Source organism: Pan troglodytes, chromosome 6, assembly GCF_028858775.2.
Source record: "Pan troglodytes isolate AG18354 chromosome 6, NHGRI_mPanTro3-v2.0_pri, whole genome shotgun sequence".
Classification (NCBI taxonomy): Eukaryota; Metazoa; Chordata; class Mammalia; order Primates; family Hominidae; genus Pan; species Pan troglodytes.
This window is the reverse complement of record NC_072404.2, coordinates 49,821,961-49,849,941: the sequence shown is the minus strand read 5'-3', so window position 1 is coordinate 49,849,941 and position 27,981 is coordinate 49,821,961. Positions and strand designations below refer to the sequence as shown.

General features: G+C 40.7%; 1 protein-coding gene and 1 long non-coding RNA gene across 3 annotated transcripts in view; one reads left to right on the top strand and one right to left on the bottom strand.

The window, feature by feature from the left end:
* The window catches only part of LOC107973173 (uroplakin-3b-like protein 1), a 71,400-nt gene extending 55,673 nt beyond the window's left edge, over positions 1-15,727 (top strand). The window contains exons 15-16 of one of the 2 annotated variants that reach the window (XM_063814187.1): positions 7,190-7,305; positions 15,611-15,727. In XM_063814187.1, coding sequence (XP_063670257.1) covers positions 7,190-7,305; positions 15,611-15,643 — 149 coding nt within the window. In that variant the 3' untranslated portion in view covers positions 15,644-15,727. Of the gene's footprint in view, positions 1-7,189; positions 7,447-15,610 lie in introns of those variants that run through there. The other variant, XM_063814182.1, reaches the window with a different exon arrangement.
* Positions 21-27,919, bottom strand: LOC104007205 (uncharacterized). Its single transcript, XR_681318.5, has 4 exons — positions 27,836-27,919; positions 15,587-15,655; positions 7,979-8,109; positions 21-1,331 (listed from the first exon to the last, which is right to left on the bottom strand). It is a non-coding gene; the product is annotated as an uncharacterized LOC104007205 (long non-coding RNA).
* Positions 27,920-27,981: the final 62 nt, after the last annotated feature.

Below are 27,981 nucleotides of genomic sequence, written 5' to 3'. Positions count from 1 at the left end.
CCATAATATTAGGCCATGTTGAGCTAGAGTCCCACTTTATTTTATTTATAATTCCTTCTTTAATTTTCTGAAAATAATGCAAAAAAAGAGCAAGAAGAAGTTGGATCAAATAGCAGTGGCATACAATTATTAGCACACTTATCCTGTGTATAAATCCCTAGATAGGTGGTTGGCTTCCAGTCTGTCTTCAACGCACACACAAAAACATCTTTAAATACACAGCCGGCAAGCCAGTTAGGAGATGATGGTAATAGTCAATGTCGTGCTCCCCTCTGCAGCTCCCCTTCTATTGGGCTCATGACATCAGCCCTGAAAGTGGGGCAGAAACAGTCTAAGCTGGAACAGCAACTGCTCAGAGAAGTTGTATCTCAGCTGGAAACACTAGCTGCCCAGGGCCATTGCAGCAGGGGACCCTGTGGTAGGTGGAACTGCCATGCGGCACCCCGTGCTGGGGGACAGGAAGACACTGGACCCAACCCGCTCATCCCCAGGAACCCAGGGTCACCCACTGGATGGTTCTGCTTGTCTCTCCACAGTGGTTGTCTCCATGACAAGACACACACAATCCTTATTTTATATTCCATCGTGCCATCTTTGAAATAGACACATATGGACACGCATGAGCACACATGGCCCTGTTCCAAATCCCCACCTACCAGTACTAAGAACCATTTCATAGTTTTCCCCTCCTAAGAGTTTTTTGTCTAATACATGTGCATCCTTTCCATTGCAGTCCATCCCATTCAGACTTCTTCTTTTACAGACCACAATGGCAGAACCCAGGAAAACCTGACATTTGTTTCTCAGTTTACGTAGCTGATTGAATGTACTCTCTACAGTTCCATTACGTCTCTAACAAATACACTAGTTTTTCCCTTTAGAGAATAGGGGGATTATATTGGAATGTCAGGATCAAGTTAGTATGTCGGGGGCGCATTCCATCCACATGAACCTCCACAATTCGGTGGCTCCTGGCTCCACACAGCAGAACTGATACAACCATCCACATACAGTTATTCAGCTTTGTCCATTTGGATACAGGACAATTTCTGCCAAAAGCAGTTGTTTTCATTTGCTACAGATGCTCTCGAGCTGCTGTCTTGATAGTCATCGAACATCATGCTTTAATCAGTCATTGATGGAGTCCATTGGCTGTCAGGACTGAGCCTCAGGTAAAGTCACAGAATGAATCTAAGATCCAGCCATGGCCTTGAAAAGTGCACATCTAACATGTTCATGTGATTCCTGAGGCCGCTCCTAGTTCATGGAGGGAAAGCCAGACCTCCTGCCTCGAGCAGTCATCCAATTCATCAACAAGGCCACTTCATATCCTTTAATTGTAAAATAAAAATAAAGGGACAACAGCATCAGTTATTTCTAGGAAATTATAAATCCTCAGGTTATGACCTTTCAAAGAAGGAGCAGAGTAAATGTTTTTCAATCTTTATAAAAAGAGAATGGAGAGGTTTTTTGGTGAAAGCAGAATTGACCATGTATCTGTTTTCATGGCCCAGTGTTTCACTGTCCTGCGACAGTGCTCACGTGGAAAACTTCACCATCACAGGAACAGAGAAGGGAACTTCAGTAGGCGTCATCACAGTCCCCATCAATCAAAATCGTCTCCTTGCTTCCATTGTTTGAATGTCCTGTTGATATCCTTGTTTGATTATCAAAATGATTTTCTTTCTTTCTTTTTTTTTTTTTTTTTTTTTTTGAGTCAGAGTCTCACTCTGTTGTCCAGGCTGGAGTGCAATGACACAATCTCAGCTCACTGCAACCTTTGCCTCCTGGATTCAAGTGATTCTCCTGCCTCAGCCTCCCAAGTAGCTGAGACTACAGGCTCCCGCCACCACTCCCAGCTGATTTTTGTAATTTTAGTAGAGACAGGGTTTCACCATGTTGGCCAGGCTGGTCTCGAACTCCTGACCTCAGGCTATCCACCCACCTCGACCTCCCAAAGTGCTGGGATTACAGGCATGAGCCACTGCACCTGGCCCAAAATGATTTTCAAACAAAGAAAAGTTGGCTGTGGAATGATTCTCATAATGGTGAATTGAACTTCCTGGGCTTAGTCTTCTGAGAAAAACAAAAATCAAAAGGAGAGAGAAAAGTCTTTTTTTTGCTGTCAAGTGCGTCTATCTATTCTGGTAAATTAACGGCTAGTACATAAACTCTATTTCATATTTGAAACCATTTCTACTTGAGATAACCTATTTTGTAATGTATTGCATGATTACTATTCGAATACTAGGTGACAAAGTTCATGAGAAAGAAACGCATTAAAAATGTTTAGAAAATTATAGGATTGTTTCAAAAAGTTTTTGAAATGGAATGCAATTTTTTCTACATTTCTTGGGCTTATTTACCATAATTTTATTGTTTTATTTTGATAACTGTACACTTCAGTTTACTGGCTCCTCCTCAAGAAGATGTTTGTCACAGAGAAATATATCTGTATTGGTCATAGCGTTACTAGCAATGGCCATAAGAAACACAAGTAGTGTCATTCATTTTCAGAAATATACAGCAAGCCCCCGTGCCATTTTACTTTTCTAAACACATCAGTGAAAATTTAGGGGAAAGAGTGTAGCAACATGACTATATCATGTCTTGAGTAAATGTATTTCCAAGAACAATAATTCTACATGTTTTAGTTTTATTCTGACATGCTTCAAAACAATCTTGTCACTGATGAATTCTAAAATATCAAAATGACTTATTTTAGAGCCAGGCTTTTAATTGTAATATTTTATTATAATTTATAATGACTATACTTTGGTTATATCCAAAGTTTCTCAGAAACTGGATATAAACTTCTTCAGTTCTGAAAAACTTTGGATATAACCAGACCAACAGTTGTGAGTAACTTGCCTTGACTGCAGTTGTGAAGGATAGCAATTGATCTGTAGGTGCAAATCAATCTCTCCACCAATATTTCTAAGGTTAAAAAAGAAGCTGTGGTTACAGAAGCTAAGGAAAATAGAGGACCAAGTGTAAATTTGCTCCTTCACACAAAAATATTTTTTCCTAACTATAATATCCAATACATATAAAAATTTGTGTGTCTTGGTTTTATTTAATGTTGAGGTTTCAAAAACAAAATGAGATTCTTAGTGGCCATTTTTCCCCTGTGTTTAACAATTATATTAAGGCACAAATGAATAGAAAATAATGAAAAGTATTACTCCCAAGCCAGAATTGGGCAAGTCAGCCACAGATCCAGTTCAAACCCTATGACTTTTAAAATAGACACATATGGCCACAAATGAACACAGATGGCCCTACTCCAAATCCCCACCTACTGCTGAGAACCACTTTATAGTTTTTCCCTCTTAAGAGTTTTTTGTTTAATACATGTGCTTCCTTTCCATTGCATTCCATTCCATTCAGACCTCTTCTTTTTTTGGAATGTAAAAGATGCTACATCAGGTAGGTAGTGATAGTGAGGACACCATCAGATACGATCATGCTCACTTAGTGATATTTCACTTAATAGCTGGGTGCAGTGGCTCACTCCTGGAATCCCAGCACTTTGGGAAGCTGAGGCAGGTGCATCACTTGAAGTCAGGAGTTCAAGACCAGCCTGGAAAACGTGATGAAACCCCATCTCTACTAAAAATACCAAAATTAGCCGGGCATGGTGGTGTGTGCCCATAGTCCCTGCTACTTGGGAGGCTGAGGCAGAAGAATCACTTGAAACCAGGAGGTGGAGGCTGCAGTGAGCCGAGATAGTGCCACTGCACTCCAGCCTGGGCGGCAAATCAAGGCTCTGATAATTCTGACAAAGCAGAAATATCACTGTGATGGTCCCTTAATGGTAAGGCAAGGCAGATGTGTTCGTGAATTCTTAAAGCTCATGCATCTCCATGATTCTTTTTAAATCAATAAATCTTAACCAATTTGCATGAACATTAACAAAAGCACCAAAAGGAATGTTTTCCAGACCTAGATGGCTTGAGAAGCATCTAGGTTTGGAAGATAGAATCCTTCCTTTAGCTGTAGTTGATGAGAAAAGCCAAGGTGGATTACAAATTTCTTCCATTAGTGCATTCGTTAAATCGGCAGATAACAAAGTAATACATGACCCAGCTTTTCCCAGAGTGTATAACATAGAATATAATTTCTAAGGGATGTTAGTGGTGTTACATGAGAAGTGGGTACTATCATCAAATAATGTTGGGCAACGCAGAGTTAAACAAGCTGAACAGGGTTTTTTTGTTTTTTGTTTTTTGTTTTTTTTTTTACCTGTGGACAACTTTCAGAACCATCAGTGTCCTGACATGCATTATAAATCACCAAGAGGTAGATGCTTCATGCAGTGTTCCCCAAACCTGTTTCATTCCCAAACCTTTCATTCCGGGCAAACCCTGGGACCAGGTTCCCACAAAACACACCTTGAGGATTGCTGTAATTGTCAAGTATTCTACCAAAATATCATTGCTTGCTAACATGTATAGCCACTAGCTAAAAAATACATTATGTGAATGTCATGTGAGCCCTCCAATGCCTTTACTCTGCCTCTGCACCCGTGGAACAACACTATGACCTGTAATTTCATTTTGCCCATTCATTTAAAGAATACATATTGGGCATCTACCATGTATCAAACAACCTAATGGCCAGTGACAGATATTCTCGGACAAAAAATATAAAGCTCCTACTCTCAATCCAAAAAAAAATTAATAAATCCAGTGTCTGGACATAATGAGTACTATGGAGAAAAATAAAGCAGGGTAAAATAATAGAAAGTGGTGAGAATCCTATATTACATATGACAAAAAAAAAAAGCCTTTCTGAGAAGACAGTATTTGGTGGAACCCACATCTGCCTCTCAGCCCATCCTGATGTCATGGGTGAGTTGCAGGAGGTCAACACAGAGCTGGCCACACACCTAGAGATCCAGCAGGAGCTACAGGAGCTGCAGGTATGCCTAGCACAAATAAAGTGAGCTCACAGGACAGAGACAACTTGTACAAGCCGTCACAGCCCTGGTCCCTTGCACCCATCTTCAGAGAGAAAAGAAAAGCACAGCTGCTACCCCAATTCTACCATCCAAATGCTGGGTAATATGTCCCTTGTGGCCAATACAGACCTAGAATTACATAGGGAAGGGACCCACCTTCAGCCTAGCTAAGTTGACACAATACAAAACTACCAACAACATGTCAAGTATTTAAATGGCACTTACCATGTGCCACACACTATTCTAAGCACTTTATATAGATGAAACTCATTTAATTCTAGCATCTGCTTTATGAAGTGCATACTATTATTGGCCCAAGGGAAGCTAACAAACTTGGCAAAGGTCACACAGCCAGTAAGTGACAAAGCTAGAACTTGATCCCAGGCAATCTGACTCCAGAGTCGTGTTCTTAACCACCACAAGAGTGTATTACACAGCTCCTGCACTCATGGAGAGACACACAAAACATAACACACATGTCAATTTATGATAGAATATCAAGTAGCAGTAAGTGCTATGAAGAGAGCGGGAGATGGGGCTAGACGATGATGGGGAGGGGCACAGTTATTTGGTAGAGAATGTAAATGAAGCCTTCTCAGGTGAAGCAATCTTGAGCAGAAACCTGAATGAGATGAGAGGGAAGGGTGCTCTGAGCTTGGGGAACAGCACAAGCAAAGGCCCTGGGGTGAGAGTAGATATCGTATGTTCTAAAAAGCAAGGAGGTCAGCATGGGTGGTGCTGAGCGAGTAAGGGGAAGACTCATAGAAGCTGGGTAGGTGGAGGCTGGGGTAGATCTGGCCAGGCATTGAAAGATGTTGGCTTTTACTCAGAATGATAACTCCTGGAAAGGTTGTGCGCATAGGACAATTTTACATCAGGGAACCCAGTTAAGTAAAAAGCATTTGCCAGAATCAGAGCGCACATGGTGAGAGCTCGCACAAGGGGTGTGACAAGAGGTCGGAGATGTTTTGAAGGTAGCATTGACAACATTTCCTAAGATTGGATGTAAAGACATCTCAGGTTTACGTAAATCACTAAGCAACAGGGGAGAGGTGTGTGGACTGTTGATCTCAGGAAGTGTGACCATCTATTCTGTGTATTTTCCCATCACCCGCCTCCAGAAGTATTCATGTATCCAGGTGTTCTGTTCTGCACCAGTGCTCTCCAGCAGAACTTTCTGCCGTGGTGGAAAAGTTCACATCTGTGCCATTCATTGTGATAGCCACTCACCACGTGTGGCTATCAAGCATTTGCAACATGGCCAATGCAAATGAAGAATTAAACTTCTAATGTCATTTAATTTTAATTAAGTTAAAGTTAAATGTCCACATGTGACTAGTGGGTACTATTTTGGACAGTGTAAATAGATATAATATCAAATATCAAATTGTTCAATAATTGAATTAATGTTTTGAAGGTCTTTTTTGTTCTTACATAAAACCTTAAAAAATATATTTCTTTTTGCTTTCCCAAATGATCTGGGTGCTCAGATAGGATTTCTCTGGGAGACTGTTCCCGCTGAGATCTTTTCCATACTTATGCTATGACACCAACCGAACTAAAGAACTGAGATAAATACCTACCTGATTCAAAAGGGAGAAGAAAAAACTTTCAACAGAATAATAACGCAAAAGTTATGCCATGACCTAATGTATCAGTCAGGGCTCTCTAGAGGGACAGGACTAATAGGATAGATGAATATATGAAGGGGAATTTATAAGGACTATTGATTCACAAGATCACAAGGTGAAGTCCCACAATAGACTGTCTACAAGCTGAGGAGCAAGGAAGCCAGTCCCAGTCCCAAAATCTCAAAAGTAAGGAAGCCAACAGTGCAACCTTTAGTCTGTGGCCTAAGGCCCAAGAGCCCCTGGCAAACCACTGGTGTAGGTCCAAAAGTCCAAAAGCTAAAGAACATGGAGTCTGATGTTCAAGGGCAGGAAGCAGCCAGCATGGGAGAAAAATGGAGGCCAGAAGACTCAGCCAGTGTAGTCCTTCCATGTTCCCCTGCCTGCTTTTATCCTAGCTGTGCTGGCAGCTGATTAGGCAGTGCCCACCCAAATTAAGGGTGGGTCTGTCTCTGCCAGTCCACTGACTCAAATGTTAATCTCCTTGGCAACACTCTCACAGATACACCCAGGAACAATACTTTGCATCCTTTAATCCAATCGAGTTAACACTCAATATTAACCATCATACCTAAATTATAATCTTTTTCTTTTTCAGGTTCACAGAGCATTTTTACCCTTGCTATCTTGAAAGATCTTCCCAACAAGCCTATGAGGGGAGCAGATACTTCGGAGCAGATACTTCAGAGCAGAGAAAACTGGGGCAGAACTAAGGTGAGTGGGGTGCCCAAAGCAAATGATGATCAGATGAGTACCAAGACCTCAGCTGCTGCCTTCTGCCTCCAGGCCTCACCCTCCCTCCCCGATGACACGTGCTAGCCCTCACTTCTCTTAGCTTGTGCTAAGACCTTTCCAAATGAGTTCCTGTGTTCTTTCAAACCAACTTACTGGTTCAGTTTGAAAACTACACTTTCCTCAGCCTTTTTATTTGTTTAATTTATCGAAAGGTTATTTTTGATGAAACTTGCATTTGGGAAGCTGTCAATTGGATTTTATGGGGTTCTATGCCTAGCTTCAGTGTGCCTTAACTAATAAAAGAGGGAAAATTAAACATTATTCCATAGGAAGCAAAGAATTGAAACATGAGCTGGATAATTTTAAATATCAAACTAAATTAAGTTTAAAAATAAATAAATAAAAGTGGTCTCAAAATCAGGAGCTCAATGGAGCACATCCCTTGCTAAAAATAGATTGTTCTGCACTTTCAGGAATTGATGATATCATTTCCATCGAAGGTTATTGCTCACACTTGACAATATCTTCTTTAACCTTTCATCAGGATAAATGAACAAATTCATTCTAGATGATGAAAGGAAAGCATCTTTAGATCTTGAATGCATAATCTGGAAGAAAGGATTGGGGGTTAAGGTTAGAGATCCATACTTACACAAGCTCAACATCTAGTGAAGTGGGTCCCCTTCCAGTTCAAACTGGTTACAGCAAGTAGAGACATGGCCCACCTGTTGCCAATATTGGCCCACAGGTCTTCAATATTGTCTTCAATATTGGCCCATAGGTCTTCAATATTGAAATGTAAAGGCGAGGAAGCGAATGCAAAACCAGAAGGGACATTTAATTATTCATCAAAATAGTGAGGCATAATTCTCAAATTCCTTTTGAAAGCAAAATATAGCTATTTAATTTTGAAATTACTTGCCAGAACATTCTAAATAATTTAAAATAAGACCTACTTTTGTTACTTCTAAATTAAAAGTAAGCTTGTCTATCACATTTCCTCCTTTGGCAGACATCAATAATTCTGTGCCATCAGCCTCCTTTCTTTTTGCTTTGACTCTGAGCCTGACGTTGTCTCTGTTTGAAAGGATTCTTCACCAAAGTCATATATAAATAGGCTTTTTTTTTTTTTTTTTTTTGAGACAAAGTCTCTCACTGTCACCTGGACTAGAGTGCAATGGTGCAATCTCGGCTCACTGCAACCTCCACCTCCCGGGTTCACACTATTCTCCTGCCTCAGCCTCCTGAGTAGCTGGAATTACAGGTGCACACCACCACACCCGACTAATTTTTTGTATTTTTAGTAGAGATGGGGTTTCACTATGTTGGCCAGACTGGTCTCAAACTCCTGACCTCGTGATCTGCCCACCTCGGCCTCCCAAAGTGCTGGGATTACAGGCATGAGCCACAGTGCCTGGCCACAGATAGGCTTTTTAAAAGTACACTGAGGCCAGGCACTGTGGCTCATGCCTGTAATCCCAGTACTTTGGGAGACTGAGGCAGGTAGATATTTGAGGTCAGGAGTTTGAGACCAGACTGGCCAACACAGTGAAACCCCATCTCTACTAAAAATACAAAAAAATTAGCTGGGCATGGTGGTGCATCACTGTAGTCCCAGCTACTTGGGAGGCTGAGGCAGGAGAATCACTTGAACCTGGGGGACAGAGGTTGCAGTGAGCCGAGATCGTGCCACTATACTCCAGCCTGGGCGACAGAATGAGACTCTGTCTCAAAAAAAAAAAAAAAATTACATTGAAAGAGTTCCCAGTCCAGTTACCTAACATTTGGCATCCATATACAACAGTTGAGATGGTGTTCTTACCACACTCCATAAATCAGCAAACTAAGGCAGGAAGAGATTAAATAACTACTGAATGACAAAATCAGAATCTGAGCCACGTCTCTCTGACTCCAACTTATGTGTGTCTGTGTTTTAAATCTCTTTGGGTATAAAAGCTGGTTTCAGCATTATTTTCCCCAACTTTAAAAATATTTCCAATGTCTCAATAATGTATAATTGCCAATAAAAATCCCCCTAAGTCTCTGTTGTTCTTTGTAGGTAATTTGATTTTTCTCTCTGGTGACTTTCAGGAGTTTCTCTTCATCCTTAATTCCCTGCAATCTCACCCTGCAGTTTCATTGTGATATGCCCTGTGGATTTTCAAATCCTACTCAGCACCCACAGGCCTTTTAAATACCTTTTTTTTCCCCTTTCTTGAAAACGCTCAGCTATTATATCTTTGAACAGTTCTTCTGCCATTCTCTTGACAATCTCACTCTGAAACTCCTATTAGACGTATATTGGAGCTTCTTATTCTATATGTTTTGCCTGTGAATTTGTCTTCCATGAAAATGTTGATCTGCAGAAGCTTTCTTCTTGAGTGCCTTAGACTGTAGAAGCCATGAGAGAGGCAGAAGGATTCTGAGTTTCCTCTGTCTGGGCCCTAGAGGATTTTTGAGACAAGATCTTGCTCTGTTACCCAGGCTAGAGTGCACTGACATGACCATGGCTCACTTCAGCCCTGACCTCCTAGACTCAATCAGTCCTCCCATCTCAGCCACCCATGTAGCTGGGACTACAAGCACATACCACCATGCCTGGCTAATTTTTGTATTTTTAGTAGAGACAGGGTTTCACCATGTTGCTCAGGCTGGTCTCAAACTCCTGGGCTCAAGCAACCTACCTGCCTCAGCCTCCCAATGTGCTGGGATTACAGGCATGAACCACTGGGCCTGGCCAGATTTGGTTTTTAATCTATCCTTCAGCTTGGGATTTCCACACTGCACCAGTGAGGACTCAGGGTTCCAATCTTTCAAATGACTTTTTCCATCCGTGTCTCAAGACAGACAGCAATCTTCTGGTCATAACTCAGTGCTGGTGGGCAGGATATTCAGATGCCTTTTCACAAAAGATAACACATTTCTGCCTCCTGGTTCCATTAGGGAAATCCACTTCTGCTCATTCTGTGCAGGCCCTATATCCTCTCTTTTGATCCTTGCCTTTGTGTTGAAACTTCAACCCCTGGGGCCTACATTTAGTCCAGGTCCCTGTGCACCTCACGGTTTCTTCTGCCATTTACTACTGTAGGCCCCTTACCCACCTCTGAAACCTAAAGACTTTCCATACTGCTTTTGCACTTCACTTTTTTTCTAGTATTTTCATTTTTTAAACATAACTCATTAACGTACCTGGAATTTATTTTAGCATATAATAGGAACTCATGATTTGTATTGATTTTTTTCCACAGAGCTAGATAAATTTCCCAAAACCATTAATTAATCTTTCTTAATGATATGTGATATTTCCTTTATCATATGTTAAGTTTTAAAGTTTGCTTCTAGGAAATATATTCCTTTCCATTGATCTATGGATCTATTCTTGAGCCACATTAACTAATTATTGTATTCTAAATATCCCATAGAATTGGCCCTTCTCCTTCCATTAATCTTCTCTTCATACTCTGCCCACTCTCTTTCCCATCTTTCTATTTTTGCAGGCAAGCTTTAGAACCAAAGGAGCAGTTCTCGACTTGCTGCCCTTTTGGGCACTGCCTTAGTAGTAGTAGCAGTTATTTCCCCTTGACTGGAAATAAAGCCTAAACCAGGTAACCACTTGGTAGGAAGATGGGAGTGGAGAATCACTAAAAATAATTCTAAAGTTTCCTTCAATACTAGTTGTCTATTGACTCCAAGGTTCCTTCTAACTCTACAATTAGGTTCTTGGCCAGGCAAAGTGGCTCACCCCTGTAATCCCTACACTTTGGGAGGCCAAGGCAGGAGGATCACTTGAGCTCAGGAGTTCAAGACCACCCTGGCCAACACGGCAAAACTCTGTCTCTACTAAAAATACAAAAATTAGCTGGGCATGGTGGCTCATGCCTATAATCCCAGCACTTTGGGAGGCCGAGGTGCCAGATCACCTGAGGTCAGGAGTTCAAGACCAGCCTGGCCAACATAGTGAAACCCTGTCTTTACTAAAGATACAAAAATTAGCCAGGCATGGTGGCACAAGCCTGTAGTCCCAGCTAGTCAGGAGGCTGAGGCAGGAGAATCACTTGAACCTGGGAGGTGAAGATTGCAGTGAACCGAGATCACACCACTGCACTCCAGCCTGAGCAACAGAGTAAGACTCCATCTCAAAAAAAAAAAAAAAAATACAAAAATTAGCCGGGCATGGTGGCTCATGCCTGTAATCCCAGATACTCAGGTGGCTGAGGCACCCAGAGAATTGCTTGAACTCAGGAGGCGGAGGTTGCAATGAGCTAAGATCGCACTGCTGCACTCCAGCCTGGGCGACAGAGTAAGTGAGACTCTGTCTCAAAAAAAAAAAAAAAAAAAAAAAAAAGTGGCTGCACAGGACGATCACTCGATCACTTGAACCCAGGAGTTTGAGGCTACAGTGGGCTATGATCATGCCATTGCATTCCAGTCTGGGCAACAGAGTGAGACTCTGTCTCAAAATAAAATAAATAAAAGCAGAGTTCCTTGAAACATTATTACCCACAACTATTTTGTTCTGTACTAGAGAGAGCAGAGGTTAGTGGTCAGATAGACTAATACACTGACCAATTAGTCAAATGACCTTAAGGAAGTAGTTTGACTTTTATGAACCGTACCTTCCTTATCTATAAAATGGAGAGGGTAAAGCCAACCTCACAGGGCTGTCAGGAAAATTCAAAGAAATAATGGAGATAAAGCACCCATGATGGGGCCCATACAGTGTTCTTGTTTTTTGTTTGTTTTGTTGTTTGTTTTTTTCTGAGATGGAATCTCGCTCTGTCACCCAGGCTGGAGTGCAGTTGCACGATCTCCGCTCGCTGCAACACCTACTTCCCAGGTTCAAGTGATTCTCCTGCCTCAGCCTCCCAAGTAGCTAGGATTACAGGCGCCCACCACCATACCCAGCTAATTTTCATATATTCAGTAGAGACAGGGTTTTGCCATGTTTGCCAGGCTGGTCTCAAACTCCTGACCTCAGGTGATCCACCTGCCTCGGCTTCCCAAAGTGCTGGGATTACAGGCTTGAGCCACCGCACCCGACTTGGTGTTCTTTAAATGTTATCACCCAAGCCTTTTCCCTTTCAGGCAGCTTTCAGTCCTGAACTGCATCTTTGAAGGCATTAGGGTATCTTTGCAAAATAGATTCTAAGGTTAATTCCTTGGGGCTTCAAGGGATGTCTCACTGACTGGCCTCTTAGTCCTCTGTAAGAGGAAAGGAAAAGGTTAACCTTTAGTTTTGTGGAGTCCTGAGTTGGCGTCTTTATTTGACTGTCGGGAGCATTCAGCTAAGTTTTTGCCTTCAAAGATTTCTCTGCCAGCAGCAAAGAGAAAAGTGTGAACATTTTAAATGATTCAAGCCAGCTTGTCAGCATATTCTTCAAATCTTCCTACACATATATTTACACTTTGACTGTTAACAAGATGGATCATCCTTGGCCAGGCAGAGAAAGCAATTACTCTAGATGATTATCCCAGAATTGACACTAGCTTGGACTTAGCATCACTCCAACAATAGAAATTATCTGTTAAAAAGAACAAGATAGATATGTATGGTAAAGTGGTTTTCTCTCCTAACTTGCCTTCAGTTAAAGCCCAGACACCGCTAAGCAGGGCCAACATTGTGAAGCAGTCTTCAACAAAGTCACATCAACCCTGCCCCACCTCACCATCCCTGGCCTAAGTCCTCATCCTGTGCCAAAACAGCCACCAACCCATTCAACCTTGACCCAGTGTGTTATCTGTGGCTACCTTACAGCTCCATGCTGCTCCCACCATCACCCATGCCTGTGCTCACTGCTGTCCTCCTTGGCAAAATTGTGAAGTAAATGGTGTCTGCCTCTGTGGTATAGTAAAACATAAATACAATTGACCTTCGAACTACATGGGTCTGACCTGTGCAGGTCCACTGATACACGGATTTTCTTCCACCTCTGCCAACCCTAAGATGCAAGACCAATAAACCCCCAACCCCCGCTTCCTCCTCTTCAGCCTACTCAATGTGAAGGGGATGAGGATGAAAACCTTTATGATGATCCACTTCCACTTAATGAAGAGTAAAGTCATTTCCTCTTCCTTATGATTTTCTTAGTAACATTTTCTTTCTCTAGCTGACTTTATTGTAAGAATGAAGCACATAATATATTTAACATACAAAATATTGGCTGGGCGAGGTGGCTCACACCTGTAATCCCAGCACTTTGGGAGGCTGAGGCGGGTGGATCACCTGAGGTCAGGAGTCCGAGACCAGCCTGGCCAACATGGTGAAACCCTGTCTCTACTAAAAACATGAAAGTTATCCAGGCGTGGTGGTGCGTGCCTGTAATTCCAGCTACTCAGGAGGCTGAGGCAGGAGAATCGTTTGAACCCAGGAGGCTGAGGTTGCAGTAAGCCGAGATCACACCACTGTACTCCAGCCTGAGTGACAGAGAGACACTCTGTCTCAGAAACAAAGAAAGAAGGAAGGAAAGAAGGAAGGAAGGAAGGAAGGAAGGAAGGAAGGAAGGAAGGAAGGAAGGAGACAGAAAGAAAGAAAGAAGAAAGAAAGAGAGAGAAAGAAAGGAGAAGAAAAGAAAAGAAAGAAAGAAAAGAAAACACACACACAAAAAATATGTTAATCAACTAATCAGGTTAATCAACCTGAAGGTCAATAGTCGCCTATTGGTGGTTAAGTTTTGGGGGAGTTAAATGTTATACTCAGATTTTTGACTGCACAAGGGGTCAGTGCTCCTAACCCTTGCATTGTTCAAGGATAAACTGTATTTGGTCTTTATACCCTGTTCCTGGCATAGAACTCCTAAAATCCCTGAAATTTATTGTCTTTCATATACTCATGAGCTGACTCACTGAAAGCTGGTCACCAGAAAAACCAGCCACATGAATGGAGGGTTAGAAATTTCAGTCTCCCTCCCCCACCTCATTCTGGGGAGTGGAGGAAGGCTGGAGATTGAGTTCGATCACCCATGGCAAATGATTTAATCAATCATGCCTATGCATTGGCAATGAAACTTCCACAAAAACCACTAAATGACAAGATTTGAGGAGCTTCCAGGTTGGTGAGCACACAGGTGTGCTGGGAGGGTAGTACCTGGAGAGGATGTGGAAGCTCTGTACCCTCCAGCCCCAAACCTTGACTTAGGGATCTCTTCCATCTGGCCCTAAGTTGTATCCTTTATAATAAACTGTAATAGTAAGTAGAGTATTTTCTTGAGTTCATTCTAACAAATTATCTAGTTACCTTGGGCCACGCTAAGGCAAGGGTGAGGATCATAGGAATCCCCAACTTTGTTGTCAGTTAGACAGAAGTGTGGTTCGCTGGGGACCACACTGGTGGCTAGCAGCTGAAATAGGGGCAGTCTTTTGGGACTGAGCCCTTTAACTTGTGGGATCTGACACTAACTCCAGGTAGATAGTGTCAGAATTGAACTGAACTATTGGACACCCAGTTGGTGCCAGATAATTGGTGTGAAAAATATTCGGTGTCAATAATAGACACACATTTGGTGTCAGAAGTGGTATCAGAAAACACTACACAGCCCCAGACTCCCTCCTCCTCCCCCTACCCCCTCCCCCCTGTCCCCAAAGTGCCATCTATCCTTATTGTGCTCCTTGGAGCCCCAAAAGTAGTTCATAAATCCCATAAGTCCTGGTTCCAAAATGGGCCTTAAACTACAGAATTGTCCCTTGCTCCTTCTCCCATCTCCTCCACCCACCACCACAAGAAATATAAACCTTCTTTGTCCAGTGCTTTGTCATGTTTATGTCTTTGTCCACCTGGAAAGTGTTTGCCTTCTGTTCCTATAAAGTTAAAGTTAAGCTCAAATGCCTTCTCAAAGTCTTCTCTAATCTCTCCACCAAACCTCATTTATCCCTGTTTAGAACAGTTCATCTCTACTTCTCTTTATCTGTATGCTTTATGGCATTTCAGTTTCTATCCACATTTTACTCTCGTGTTCATAATGCATTTTCCCTACTAGACTCTAAACTCTTTGCTGGCAAGGAGGTCACAGACAAATTAGAGAAATATGTTGTGATCCATGTTTGAATTATCTTTGTATTCACAACCTGGCATGGTATTTACAGAATGAATACATGAATGAATCAAGCAGTCCCGCTACAGTGCTATGTGAAACCTACCAACCTTAAGAGCAAAATTAATCCCTTAAGTGAACATGTGCAGAATCTGCTCAGTGAAGTAGAGCAGCTCCGTTCTTTTCTACACATGAGGTCATGGGGGAAATCGAACATATTTGACTGTGCTTACCACCCAATTTCTTGTTTTGCCCAGAATCCTCGTTTCCAGGACCACAGCAACTTTTGAACTGGAATCAACCTACAAAGAATAAAAGAAATAGCTGGGGTCTTTCCTACTAATAAGATGAATATTGTTTAATACTGCTTTTCTGCCATTTACTCCCAAACCTCAAAAGCCTCAGGCTGCCAGGTGCAGTGGTTCATGCCTGTAATCCCAGTACTTTGGGATTCAGAGGTAGGAGGACTGCTTGAGCCCAGGAGTTCAAGACCAGCCTGGGCAACAAAGTGAGACCCTATTCTCTACAGAAAAAAAAAAAATCAAACAATTAGCCGGGCATGGTGGCACCAGCTACACAGGAGGCTGAGGTGGGAAGATCACTTGGGCCTGGGAGGTCAAGGCTGCAGTGAAACGTGTTTGTTCCACTGCACTCCAGCCTGGGTGACAGAGCCAGACCCTGTCTCAAATAAATAAATATGTAAATAAATAAATAAATAAACAAACAAACAGCTTCAGGCCATTCAGAATTCTGAGAGTAATCATGAAGTGTTTTCTTGTACCTGCAAACCACAAACCAACTTGTGCAATTTAACAGCTTCCATTATCCGATATCTAATGATTTGGTAAGAAATAAAAACTTTGCCTTGCCAATATTTTGTGATTTATTCTCTCCAAAATAAGTTGATAATAGAAAAATGTAGGTGCTTTCAAACAATAAAACTCTTGACAAGTTCTGCTCACACCTATCATTCTTGGAGATTGAAGATAACCACTCCCTTTCCCCACATGGAGAGCTGTTACAGCTCCAGGGAAATACTTTCCCCCAAACTCAACAGCTGATGAGAAACTAGAGATGAGAAACAAGAAAGGAACCAAAAGGAAGAATTGAGCACTGATCTCCATTAAGCTGACTCAACTAAATAAATGGCGAGGTTCCACTGTTACACTTCACTTCGCTATGCAGGCGGACGCTTCCATTTTATTGCCATAGTAAATTCAGACCAGAAAGTGGCAGAACATTGGCATTTCAATCAAGGCAGCTCCAGATAGGCACAAAGCACAGACGCAGGCTCAGGCAATCACACACTCACATACACTTTCCCTGCCCGGCCCACTCAGCTCTGTATGTTGAAAGCTTTATGAAAGAAAGGCTGGAGGATATCCAGAGATTGCTGACAAGATTCAAAGGGACGGAATTTTACAAATCCTTATAAAAGAACCAGGGCCCCTTCCTTGCCAATGGGAATTTGAAATATGTCCCTCTGCTCCTCTGGCTGTACAGAAGGAAAAAAAATCACAAACAACTTGCTGAGAATATACATTTCCACAGAATACATCACCCTCAAGCTAAATGCTCACTGTCCTCCCTTCTTCTTTAAGAACTAAGAATCAGTGATGTTACTGGGGTAATAGCAAGCTGTCTGGCACCTTCAATCATTTGGCAAATTATAAAACAGGGCTATGTCACTTCAGCAACTGAAATAAGGAGGCAGACCAACATTATCAAATAAGCACGTGCAGTACAGGGTATAACAAACAGAGTAATATTTCAAGCACTCAGGAAATGACAAATTTTATGTTGAGCCACATCTACTGCAAAGCATCATATGATATTTCTTCAGGTACAGACATTGCACAAGGGTAACCTGTTCTGTGCACATTTGTAAAGTATTTATATTCCATCAGCTTTCTTGTCAGTAGAAAAATAATAGTGGTTCTTTGCACATATGCCAGATGAGTTTCATAATGGAAGCCATAGCTTGCTTCTAAGTAAATTATTAAATCATCAGCTCTTTAATGAAATGGAATTGTCTGCACTCATCTTTCAGATAAAAGATGCTCTTTTGTAGAAAATGACTGTCCCTAGAATAGAAAAAATAATTTAACCACAGGCTTCAGAAGACAGTGGAAAGGGAATGAAAGCAGCATTTATTGAGAAAAGCCCCAGAAACTGAGTAGGCACTTGCTATGTGATTTCACTAAATCCTAGTATTAACTCTACAAGAAAAGAACAATTATTCCCACATTAGAGATAAGCGCATTCAAAGAGGCTGGATCACTTGCCCAGCCACAAAATGCTAAGAAATGGTAAAAATAAGATTTGAAAATGTAGAGCTTACTAAAACCTGAGCTTACTTAAATATTGTATGCTAACTCTCAGTCTGGATAAAGTTGGCCTAGATAATCATGCCCTGGCCTTTCAAGCCAGAATTAAATATTCTGTTAATAAGTAAGCCAATTGGTCAACTAATATGTATTAAGATGTATATATGAGTAATTGTATGTCACTCAACCATATTTCATATATATAGACTATGTGTCCTAATATAATTGCTGTTAGCAAAAAGGATTTACTAATCACAAGCATAGTCAGAACAACTTTTTTAGAAGAGTTAAGTAGAGTGAAAACTAAGTCATCTAATCCGTCAATCCATTAATTCATTCAACAAATATTTATTTGAGTGCCTATGTCCCATGTATTGTTCTAGACATTGGGGATACAGCAATGAACGAAACACATAGCATCTCTACTGTCATAGATTTTACATCCTAATGATGAAGACAGACAATAAATAAGCAAATGGATAATATGTCATTAGTGCAATGATAAAAAAAAATAAGGCAGGATTGAAAAGGGAGAGTGATTGGGGGTTCTACTTTATATTAAAATAGGTAAAGGCCTCTCTAATAAGGCAACATTTGAACAGAGACCTGAAGGATGTGAGGGAGCAAGCCATGGGAGGAGGGAAAAATTGTTCCACAAAGAGAGAAGTACGAAGACCCTAGGGCAAGAGTGTGCTCAATATGTTCAAAGTCAGCAAGGAGGCAAGTGTAACCGGGGAGAAGGAAGTGAGGAGGAAAGACAATAGAATAAAAGAAACTAAAAAGACATGTCAGCTCCACATGTGTGGAGTGTTTAGGTTCTAATTCAAATAGAGGTAACTGAGACAATTAAGAAATTATTGGGGTGGGCAGAAATGGAGATGTAGGGGAAGGAAAGGGATGACAAATGCAGGGGGTGAAAGGGAAAGTGGTTAAGTTATTCCGGAGTCAAAAATCTCGGAGAGGACTCTGAAAATCCTTGAAGCATCTGATCTCAGCTCAGATAAAAGAAATAAACATAATTGCTAACATTTATTGAGCACTGCTTTTGTGTGGTTATTCTTTTAATCTTCTGATATCTATATGAAGGTAGTATTAGTAATATTCAATGTTACAGATGAGGAAACTGAGGCACAGACAGATCAAGTAACACACCCAAGACTACACAGTCAGTAAGTGGCAAAATAAACGTTCAAATCTATAAATTTGACCCCAGAGCCCTTGTTCCTAACCACTGGGCTCTACTTAGAGCATTCCTTACCAGATAATAATGTTTCCAAATAAATGTGAGATGAAAATAATACTGTCCCTGACCACTAAGAGGCCATAAGTGAGTAGATTACTAGGTAGGTAAAATAGAGTTATGGGAGAATGTTAGTAAGCAGATGCAATCACAGAAGCAGGAACCCGTATGGGGGAGTAGGGAGTGGCTCAGTCTCTGCAGAAAGGCAGGCAAAGGAATAGTCACAAAAATCCTCCTCCTCCAACAGAGGTGGGGTTTCCCTGAGGTTCCTAAGTAATGAAGAGAAGATCTGGCATGCAGAATCTGTCATGCAAGAAATGTTTATTGAGCCAACAGATATATTTTTAAGTGTTCAACATAACTAACCATCAGAGAAATACAAATCAAAGCCACAATGAGATGTCACTTCACCCAGTTAGAATGGCTGTTACCGAAAAGACACAAAATAACAAATGCTGGTGAGAATTTAGAGAAAAGGGAACTCTTACATACTGTTAGTGGGAATGTAAATTAGTACAGCCATTATGGAAAACAAAATAGGGGTTTCTCAAGAAAACTAAAAATAGATCTACCATATGATCCACCAATCCCACTACTGGATATTTATCCAAAGAAAAGAAGTCAGTATATTCAAAGGGATGCTTGCATTCCCATGTTTATCATAGCACTATTCACAATAGCAAAGATAATGGAATCAACCTAAATGTCCCATCAACAGACAAAGAGATAAAGAAATGTTGTATATACAATGAAATACTATTCAGCCATTTAAAAAGAATGAAATCCTTCATTTTGCAGTAACATGAGTGAGCTTGGAGGATATTATGTTAAGCAAAATAAGTCAGGCACCAAAAGATAAGAACCACATGTTTTCACTCATGTGAGAGCTAAGAAAAAAATTTTGAGCTTTTGGAAGTAGAGTGTAGGATTGTGGCTATTAGAGACTGAGAAGGGTAGGGAGGAGGGGAACATAGGGTGAGATTAGTTAAGAGATAAAATTATAGCTAGATAAGAAGAATGAATTCTGGTGTTCTACAGCACTGTACAGTGAATATGGTTAGCCATAATTTATTGTACATTTTCAAAAAGGTAGAAGAGAAGCTTTTGAATGTTCACAACACAAATGATAAATGCTTAAGGTGATGGATATACTAATTAACCTATACACACATGGAAATATCACTCGATATCCCATCAATGTGTACAATTATTACGTGTCAACCAAAAATAAAAGGGGCTGGGCCCAGTGGTTCATACCTGTAATTCCAGCATTTTGGGAGGCTGAGGCAGGAGGATTGCTGGAGTCCAGGAGTTTGATACCAGCCTAGGCAACATACTGAGATCTCATTATCTCATTTCAACAACAACAGCAAAAATTTTTTAACTAGCTGGACATTGTGACATGCACCTGTAGTCCCAGCTACTTAGGAGGCTGAGGCAGGAGGATCATTTGAGCCCAGGAGGTAGAGGCTACAGTGAGCTATGATCATGCCACTGCACTCTGGCCTGGGCAACAGAGCGAGACCTTGTCTCAAAAAATAACAATAATAAATATAAATAAAATAAAATAAAATAAAGGGAAAAAATCACCAAAAAAAGAAATATTTATTGGGTGTTCACTATGTGGCAGGGACTATGCTGGGAACTAGGGTTATAGAAGTAAGCAAGACAGTCAGGGAGGCACAGGAGCAATTTTTAAAAATATAAACAAAAATATTAGCAAGATCCTTTTGTTTGTTTGTTTTTTGAGATGGAGTCTCGCTTTGTTGCCCAGGCTAGAGTGCTGTGGCACGATCTCAGCTCACTGCAACCTCTGCCTCCCGGGTTCAAGCAATTCTCTCCTGCCTCAGCCTCCCAAAATGCTGGGATTACAGGCACCCGCCACCACGCCCAGCTAATCTGTGTGTGTGTGTGTGTGAGTGTGTGTGTGTGTGTGTGTGTGTGTGTGTGTTGAGATGGCATTTCACCATGTTGGCAGGTCTGGTCTCGACCTCCTGACCTCAAGCTATCCGCCTGCCTTGGCCTCCCAAAGTGTTGAGATTACAGGCATGAGCCACCATGCCCAGCCAGCAAAATCCTTTTAAATATTTCTCTAAGTATCATTATACACATAAAAAATAAAGGTACCTATGAATGGACATGCTCCTTTAGGCTGAGTAGAAAGGGAAGCCCTCTTCAAGGAGATAGGATTTGTACTAAATGTATTAAAATCCACATGATTAAAAGGAGCCAATCACTGGGCACTGTGGCTCACACCTGTAATCCCAGCTACTTGGGAGACTGAGGCAGTAGGATCACTTGAGTCCAAGCATCTGAGGCTGCAGTGAGCTGTGATCACACCACTGTACTTCCGTCTGGGTAACACAGCGAGACAAAAAAAAAAAAAAAAAAAAAAGGAGTCAATCATGCTAATATCTGGAATAAAGCATTCTTGGCAGAAGCATTAACTGCTGCAAATTGCTCTTGGGTGGGCACAACACTTATTGACCTTGTAAGGGGACACACCACCATTGACCTTGTAGAAGAAATAGTAGGCAACATACACGTGCTCCCCCAGCTTCTAGTGCAATAGCTAAAGTTCAACAAATAATTGTTGAATTATGCAAGTAAAACTCCACCAAAAAAAGTTTTGATCTTTGGCAAGAGTATGAAATATTCTTCAGCTAAATCGAACTTAACAATGTCAAGGAAAATTTACAAAGAATAAAAACAATTTCAAAGTATTAAATTGGCTGGGTGCAGTGGCTCACACCTGTAATCCCAATACGCTGGGAGGCCAAAGTGAGAGGATCACTTGAACCCAGGAGTTCAAGACCAGCCTGGCCAACATAGCGAGACCCTTGTCTCTACAAAAAAAAGTGTAATTAGCAGATGTGGTGGTGTGCTAGTTACTCAGGAGGCTAAGGAGGGAGGATCACTTGAGCCCAGGAGGTCAAGGCTGCAGTGAGCTGTGATTGTGCCACTGTACTCCAGCCTGGGCGACAGGGTGAGACCTGTCTCAAAGAAAAAAAGAGGAAGACAGATCACCTGTCTGACATTTCTACTTCATACTTTGTAATATTCAACAAACATTCTATATTGGAACTGGAGTCATCTACAGACTTTAAAAGAAAGGAGGCAAGTCTGCTCAGAATCAACCTACTATTCTTATTGCAAGGTCCTCTCTTAGAAGCTGTTTTTTGAATAATTTCCCATCTATTTTCACCACCAGCAAGAATTTTATTTTTCTAATACATATTACATAGTCTTGCAAACCTGATATAAGTAATTAAAAGACAGCAACCAAGGAGCCACTAAGAATAGAACATATGAAAGTTTAGAAGGGACAAGGAAAAGTGGGAAAACGACTTCACTTGGCATATGGAAATCAGTCCTGCTGGCTGGTTGCCAAAGACAGAATGATTAAAGCCCTAGTGTGCTAGAAACTTTGAAGAGAAGTATAGAAAAGGTCTGTGCCCTCTTAGAGTTTATTATATCAACTACAAAAGAGCAGTTTGCAAAAGTCACAAATAAAGTTTTGAAGACTGAGATAAAGAATAAAACTTAGCAGGAGATTAGAAATAGAAGGACATAAAAAAGAATTGTTGAAGGCTTTGAAGGAAAAGACAAGGATGAACAATAAGCAGAAGAATGGGAAGGAGATACAGTGAATTCTAAAGGTTGACCTGATCAGAGTATTTATATAAGAGATACTGAGGTGTAAGATAAGTTTACTAAATACCCTGGAGTGAATTCACGCTGTGACATCAAAATTTACGCAGGGGATGTCATTGTTATTTACAGTTCACTTTTTTAAAAAGGAGGGGAAATGCTGTTTTGGAAACAATAGAATCACACACTTGAAAAGACCTTGAAAGATCATCTGGTCCTTGAAGGCTTGGTTAGCTGTCAGCCTCCAGCTGTAAGCACCTACAGGATCTGCCTTCGATTTCTAGCTAAGGCCATAGTCTTCCAGGGCATCCCCCAGCCAATGATTGAGCATAGCAGGAATATCAAGGTCTGGCTGTGTGTGCCTAATGCAGGAATCCTTTTGTTCTTTGCTCCAGAGTTCCTTTTTATGTTGGCTAAAGCTTTGTTGGATCTACACAGCAATCTGAGGCTCTCTTTGCCCTATCCCGCTTCTTCCTCCCTTCCCTATTACAGGAATCAGATCAACACCACTTTCTGAAGGCTTTCCCTGCCTAATCATGTTTCCTCCTCTTTTTATCTTTCACAGACATTATACTCCCCACCCACCTATAGACCTCATGCACTCCTGACTCTATCTCCATATCTGTCTTCTGCTGGATATAATAAATGAAAAGAACATAGTCATAAAACATGTAACCAACAAAAGACTTATGTCCAGAATATACAAAGAACCTTTAAACACAATAAGAAAACAACCTAATTTTTTATAGACAAAGATTTCATTTAAAAAATATACAAATTGGCCAGGCGCGGTGGCTCATGCCTGTAATCCCAGCACGTTGAGAGGCCGAGGCGGGTGGATCATCTGAGGTCAGGAGTTCAAGACCAGCCTGGCCAATATGGTGAAACCTCATCTCTGCTAAAAATACAAAAATTAGCCGGGCGTGGTAGCAGGCGCCTGTAATCTCAGCTTCTTGGGAGGCTGAGGCAGGAGAATCGCTTGAACCTGAAAAGCAGGGGTTGCAGTGAGCCGAGATTACGCCACTGCACTCCAGACTGGGAAAGAGAGCAAGACTCCATCTCCAAAAAAAAAGAAATACATATACAAATAACAAATAAGCACATGAAAATGTGTTCAATATCATAAGTCATCTGGAAAATGCAAATTAAAGCCACGGTAATAGATACTACTACACACTCATTAGAATAGCTAATGTTAAAAATACTGTCAATTCCAAGTGAGGTAGAGGATGTGGATCAACTGACACTCAAACATTGATGGTGGAAGTGTAAAGTGGTACTATCTCTTTGGAAACACAGCTTAACAGTTTCTTATTGTATTAGTCCATTCTCATGCTGCTACAGAGGACCGCTCCAGACTGGCTAATTTATAAAGGAAAAAAAGTTTAATTGACTCACAGTCCCGCAGGGCTGGGGAGGCCTCAGGAAACTTAAAATCATGGTGGAAGGGGAAGCAAACACATCCCTTTTCACATGACGTCAGGAAGAAGTGCCAAGCAAGAGGGGGAAAAGGCCCTTATAAAACCATCAGATCTCATGATAACTCACTCACTATGACAAGAACAGCAGCATGAGGGTAACCGCCCCTATGATTCAATTAACTCCCACCAGGTCCCTCTCATGACACGTGGGGATTGTGAACTACAATTCAAGATGAGATGAGATTTCGGTGGGGACACAGCCAAACCATACCACTTGTTTTTTTGTTTGTTTTTTTTTGAGACAGAGTCTCGCTCTGTCGCCCAGGCTGGAGTGCAGTGGTGCGATCTCAGCTCACTGCAACCTCCGCCTCCCAGGTTCAAGCGATTCTCCTGACTCAGCCTCCTGAGTAGCTGGGATTACAGGTGTGTGCCACCACGCTCAGCTAATTTTTGTATTTTTAGTAGAGATGGGGTTTCACCATGTTGGTCAGGCTGGTCTCAAACTCCTGATCTCATGATCTGCCCGCCTCGGCCTCCCAAAGTGCTGGGATTACAGGTGTGAGCCACCGTGCCCGGCCCATACCACTTATAATGTTAAATGTATACTTACTATATGACCAGCAATTCCACTTCTAGATATTTACCCAAGAGAAATGAAAATGTGTACACAAAATGGCATGTACAAAAATGTCCACAGCAGCTTTATTCATAATAGCCAAAAACTGGAAACAATCCAAATGTCCAAAAATGACTACATGAACAAATCATGGTATAGCCCTATAATGAAAATAGTACTTAGCAATAAAATAGATCAATCTACTGGTACATGCAACCAAATAAATGAATCTCAAAAACATGTTGAGTCAAAGAAGCCAAATATATTAAAGGACATATACAATTCCATTTCTATGAAATTCTAAACTGGCAAAACTAATCTAGTGATAAAAATTGGATCAAGCGTTGCCAGGGATGAGAGACTGACCGCAAAGGAGCATGAGGAAATTCTCTGGGGTGATGGAAATTTTCTATATCTTCATAGGTGGTGTTTACACTCAAAATGTATGCATGTTACTGCATGATTTTAAAAATGTGTTCCTGACATTTACAAATATAGTACTAAATAAACACTAAATACTAAACAAACATGTCATTACTATATTTAATAATATTTGTTGGTATTTCAAGTGGAATATTTATCTCATTTACATTTCTAGATGATTATTACTAGAAGAGGCTATTGGTGTGTTTATTTTTCTTATATTCAGAGACTTTATCAAATTTCTTTATTCTGTTATTTTTTAAGCAAAGTCTTTTGGGTTTTCTAGGTATATAATCATATAATGACCAAAAGGAATATCTTAGGCTGGGCATGGTGGTTCATGCCTATAATCACAGCACTTTGAAAGGCTGAGGCAGAAGGATCACTTAAGGCCAGGAGTTCAATACCAGCCTGGGCAACAAACCGAGACCCCCGTCTCTACTAAAAATAATTTAAAAATTAGCTGGGCATTGTGGTGCGTGCCTGTAGTCCCAACTACCTGGGAAACTGAGGCAGGAGGACTGCTTGAACCCAGGTGTTTGAGGTTGCAGTGAGCTATGATTGCACCACTGCATTCCAGCTTTGGTGGCAGAACAAGATCCCGTCTCATTTTTTAAAAACGAATATCTTCATCTTTTATTATCCAACATTTATACATGTTATTTTGTTTACTTCTCTTATTGCATGTGCTAGTGTGCTAGTCTCTAAAAGAATATTAAGTAATAATAGTGACTACCAGATGCCCTCTCCTTTCTATATGTTAAAGGAAATATCTGAACATCTAAGTGTTTAAAATACTACTCGTTGGAATTTTTGTAAAGTCTTTACCAATTTGTAGTTTCTGTTTCTACTTTATTTTGTTAGAAATGATTTTTAAATTTTTTCAAATAACTTTTTAGCATTTATTAATATAACATGTTTTTTCCCTTTTATATTGTTGATGCAGGCTAGGCACAGTGGCTCATGCCTGTAATCCCAGCACTTTGGGAGGCTGACACAGGAGGATAGCTTGAGCTCAGAAGTTGGAGACCAGCCTAGGCAACATAGTGAGACTCCTGTCTCTACAAAAAAATCAAAAAATTAGCCAGGTGCAGTGGTACATGCCTGTAGTCCTAGCTACTCAAGAGGTTGAGGCAGGAGGGTAGCTCAAGCCCAGGAGATCGAGGATGCAGTGAGTTGTGATCTCACCACTGCACTCCAGCCTGGGTGACAGAGCAAGACGCTGTTTAAAAAAAAAAAATAGTCAATGCAATGAAATATTATTGATGTCCTAATATTGCAAAAGTTTGCTTTCCTGGTACAAAACCTCTTAAATTATTCTTTTGATAAAGTACTACCAGGTTGGTGCAAAAGTAAACCCCAATTAATTTTGCACCAACCTACTAGATTCTCTTTTGGATATATATTCACAAGCTAACTTGAACTTTGGGGTTTTTCTGGTACTGTCTTTATGAAGTTACAGTAAGGCTGGCTTCATGAAATGATTTAAGGAGTTTCTTCTTTTTCTCTCCCCTAAAATGGTAAAAATAGTTTAAGACTCCATCATTCCTTAAAGATTGCAAAGGACTTAATGTGAAACTCCCAAGTCTCCATGACATTTTTAATAGCAGATATTTAATGTCCAATTTTTCTATGGTAATTAGTCTCTTCATGACCCTACTTCTTGGGTCAATTTTCTTAGAAAGTCATTCATATCTCTCAGGTTTTCGAATGTGTTGCTTTTGAGTTTTAGTTGGTAATTAATATTTTAATCTCCTTCTGCATCAGTGGTTATCTCATTTCTCATTCTTGTATAATTTTGTTCTCTTTAAAAATCTGGGTCATGACAGGATTATCTATCTTATTGGTGTTTTCAAATAATACAAAAAAGAATTGGACTTATTTATTCAAGTTTTGAGGTTTTCTATTTTATTGTTATCTTTATTGCTTACTACCATTTTGTTCCTAATAAAGATATATACATATATCTTAATATATTTACATTAATAAAATATACATATTTGTAGTTTATATATTTTTTATTTGTGGGATGCCAAATTCTCTCTGGAGATTTAAAATTGTAACATGAACCAACCACCCACTCCCACACACTCATGGTTCTTACTGTGCTTATTTAAAAATTTTTTTCATAGCATTTATTTATGATCTTCTAACAAACCTTATGCTACTTATATATTGCTTATTGTTTATCCTGTCAATTTTACATGACTGTAAAGTTGACAAGGGTTGGGAACTTCTGTCTGTTCATTGATGTATCCCAAAGCCTGGAATGGTGCCTGACACAAGGTAGGTGTTCAATAAATTGTTAGATAAATAAATCATAATCACATGACCCATTTTACCCAGGCAAAGGGCAAAACAGGAATACTACAGGTGTTCATTCATTCACCAAAATCGAGTTCAGCATTTACTATGTGTCAGAACTGTCCTGGTGTTGACACAAGTCCCCACCCTTACCAAACCAACTGTTTACTTTAGGGCATATGAACAGGAATGGGAGGCAGAAGGATATCGTGAATCAATGAAAAAATATATTGGCTTTACAAATGTACTCTATATATCTCACTAATCTCAAATTGGCTACAGTACCTCGCTTTTCGATCCTATTTTCCTTTACTCCACAATCCTAACAGTTTAAAATGTCGGCTTGTCAAATCCTTTAAATGCAGAGGAGATTCCAAAAGAGACAAAGTATTTGGGTGGTAATCGCCCATCGACTTTACTACCTTTAATAGTTTACCAAAGCGCGCGAATGTAAAACCCAGACCATGGTATGACTACGGTGGAAATGGAAGGTGTCTCACTGAGGGTCCCGGTTGCCTTCTGCAAAGGTGAAGGTCGTGCCGGCCACGCGAGGAAATCTGCCTCGCTCACAACTCACAGGCACACATCAACACTGCCAACCGAGGGAGCCCAAAATCACCGCAAGCGAAAGGCTCCGGCGGCGGCC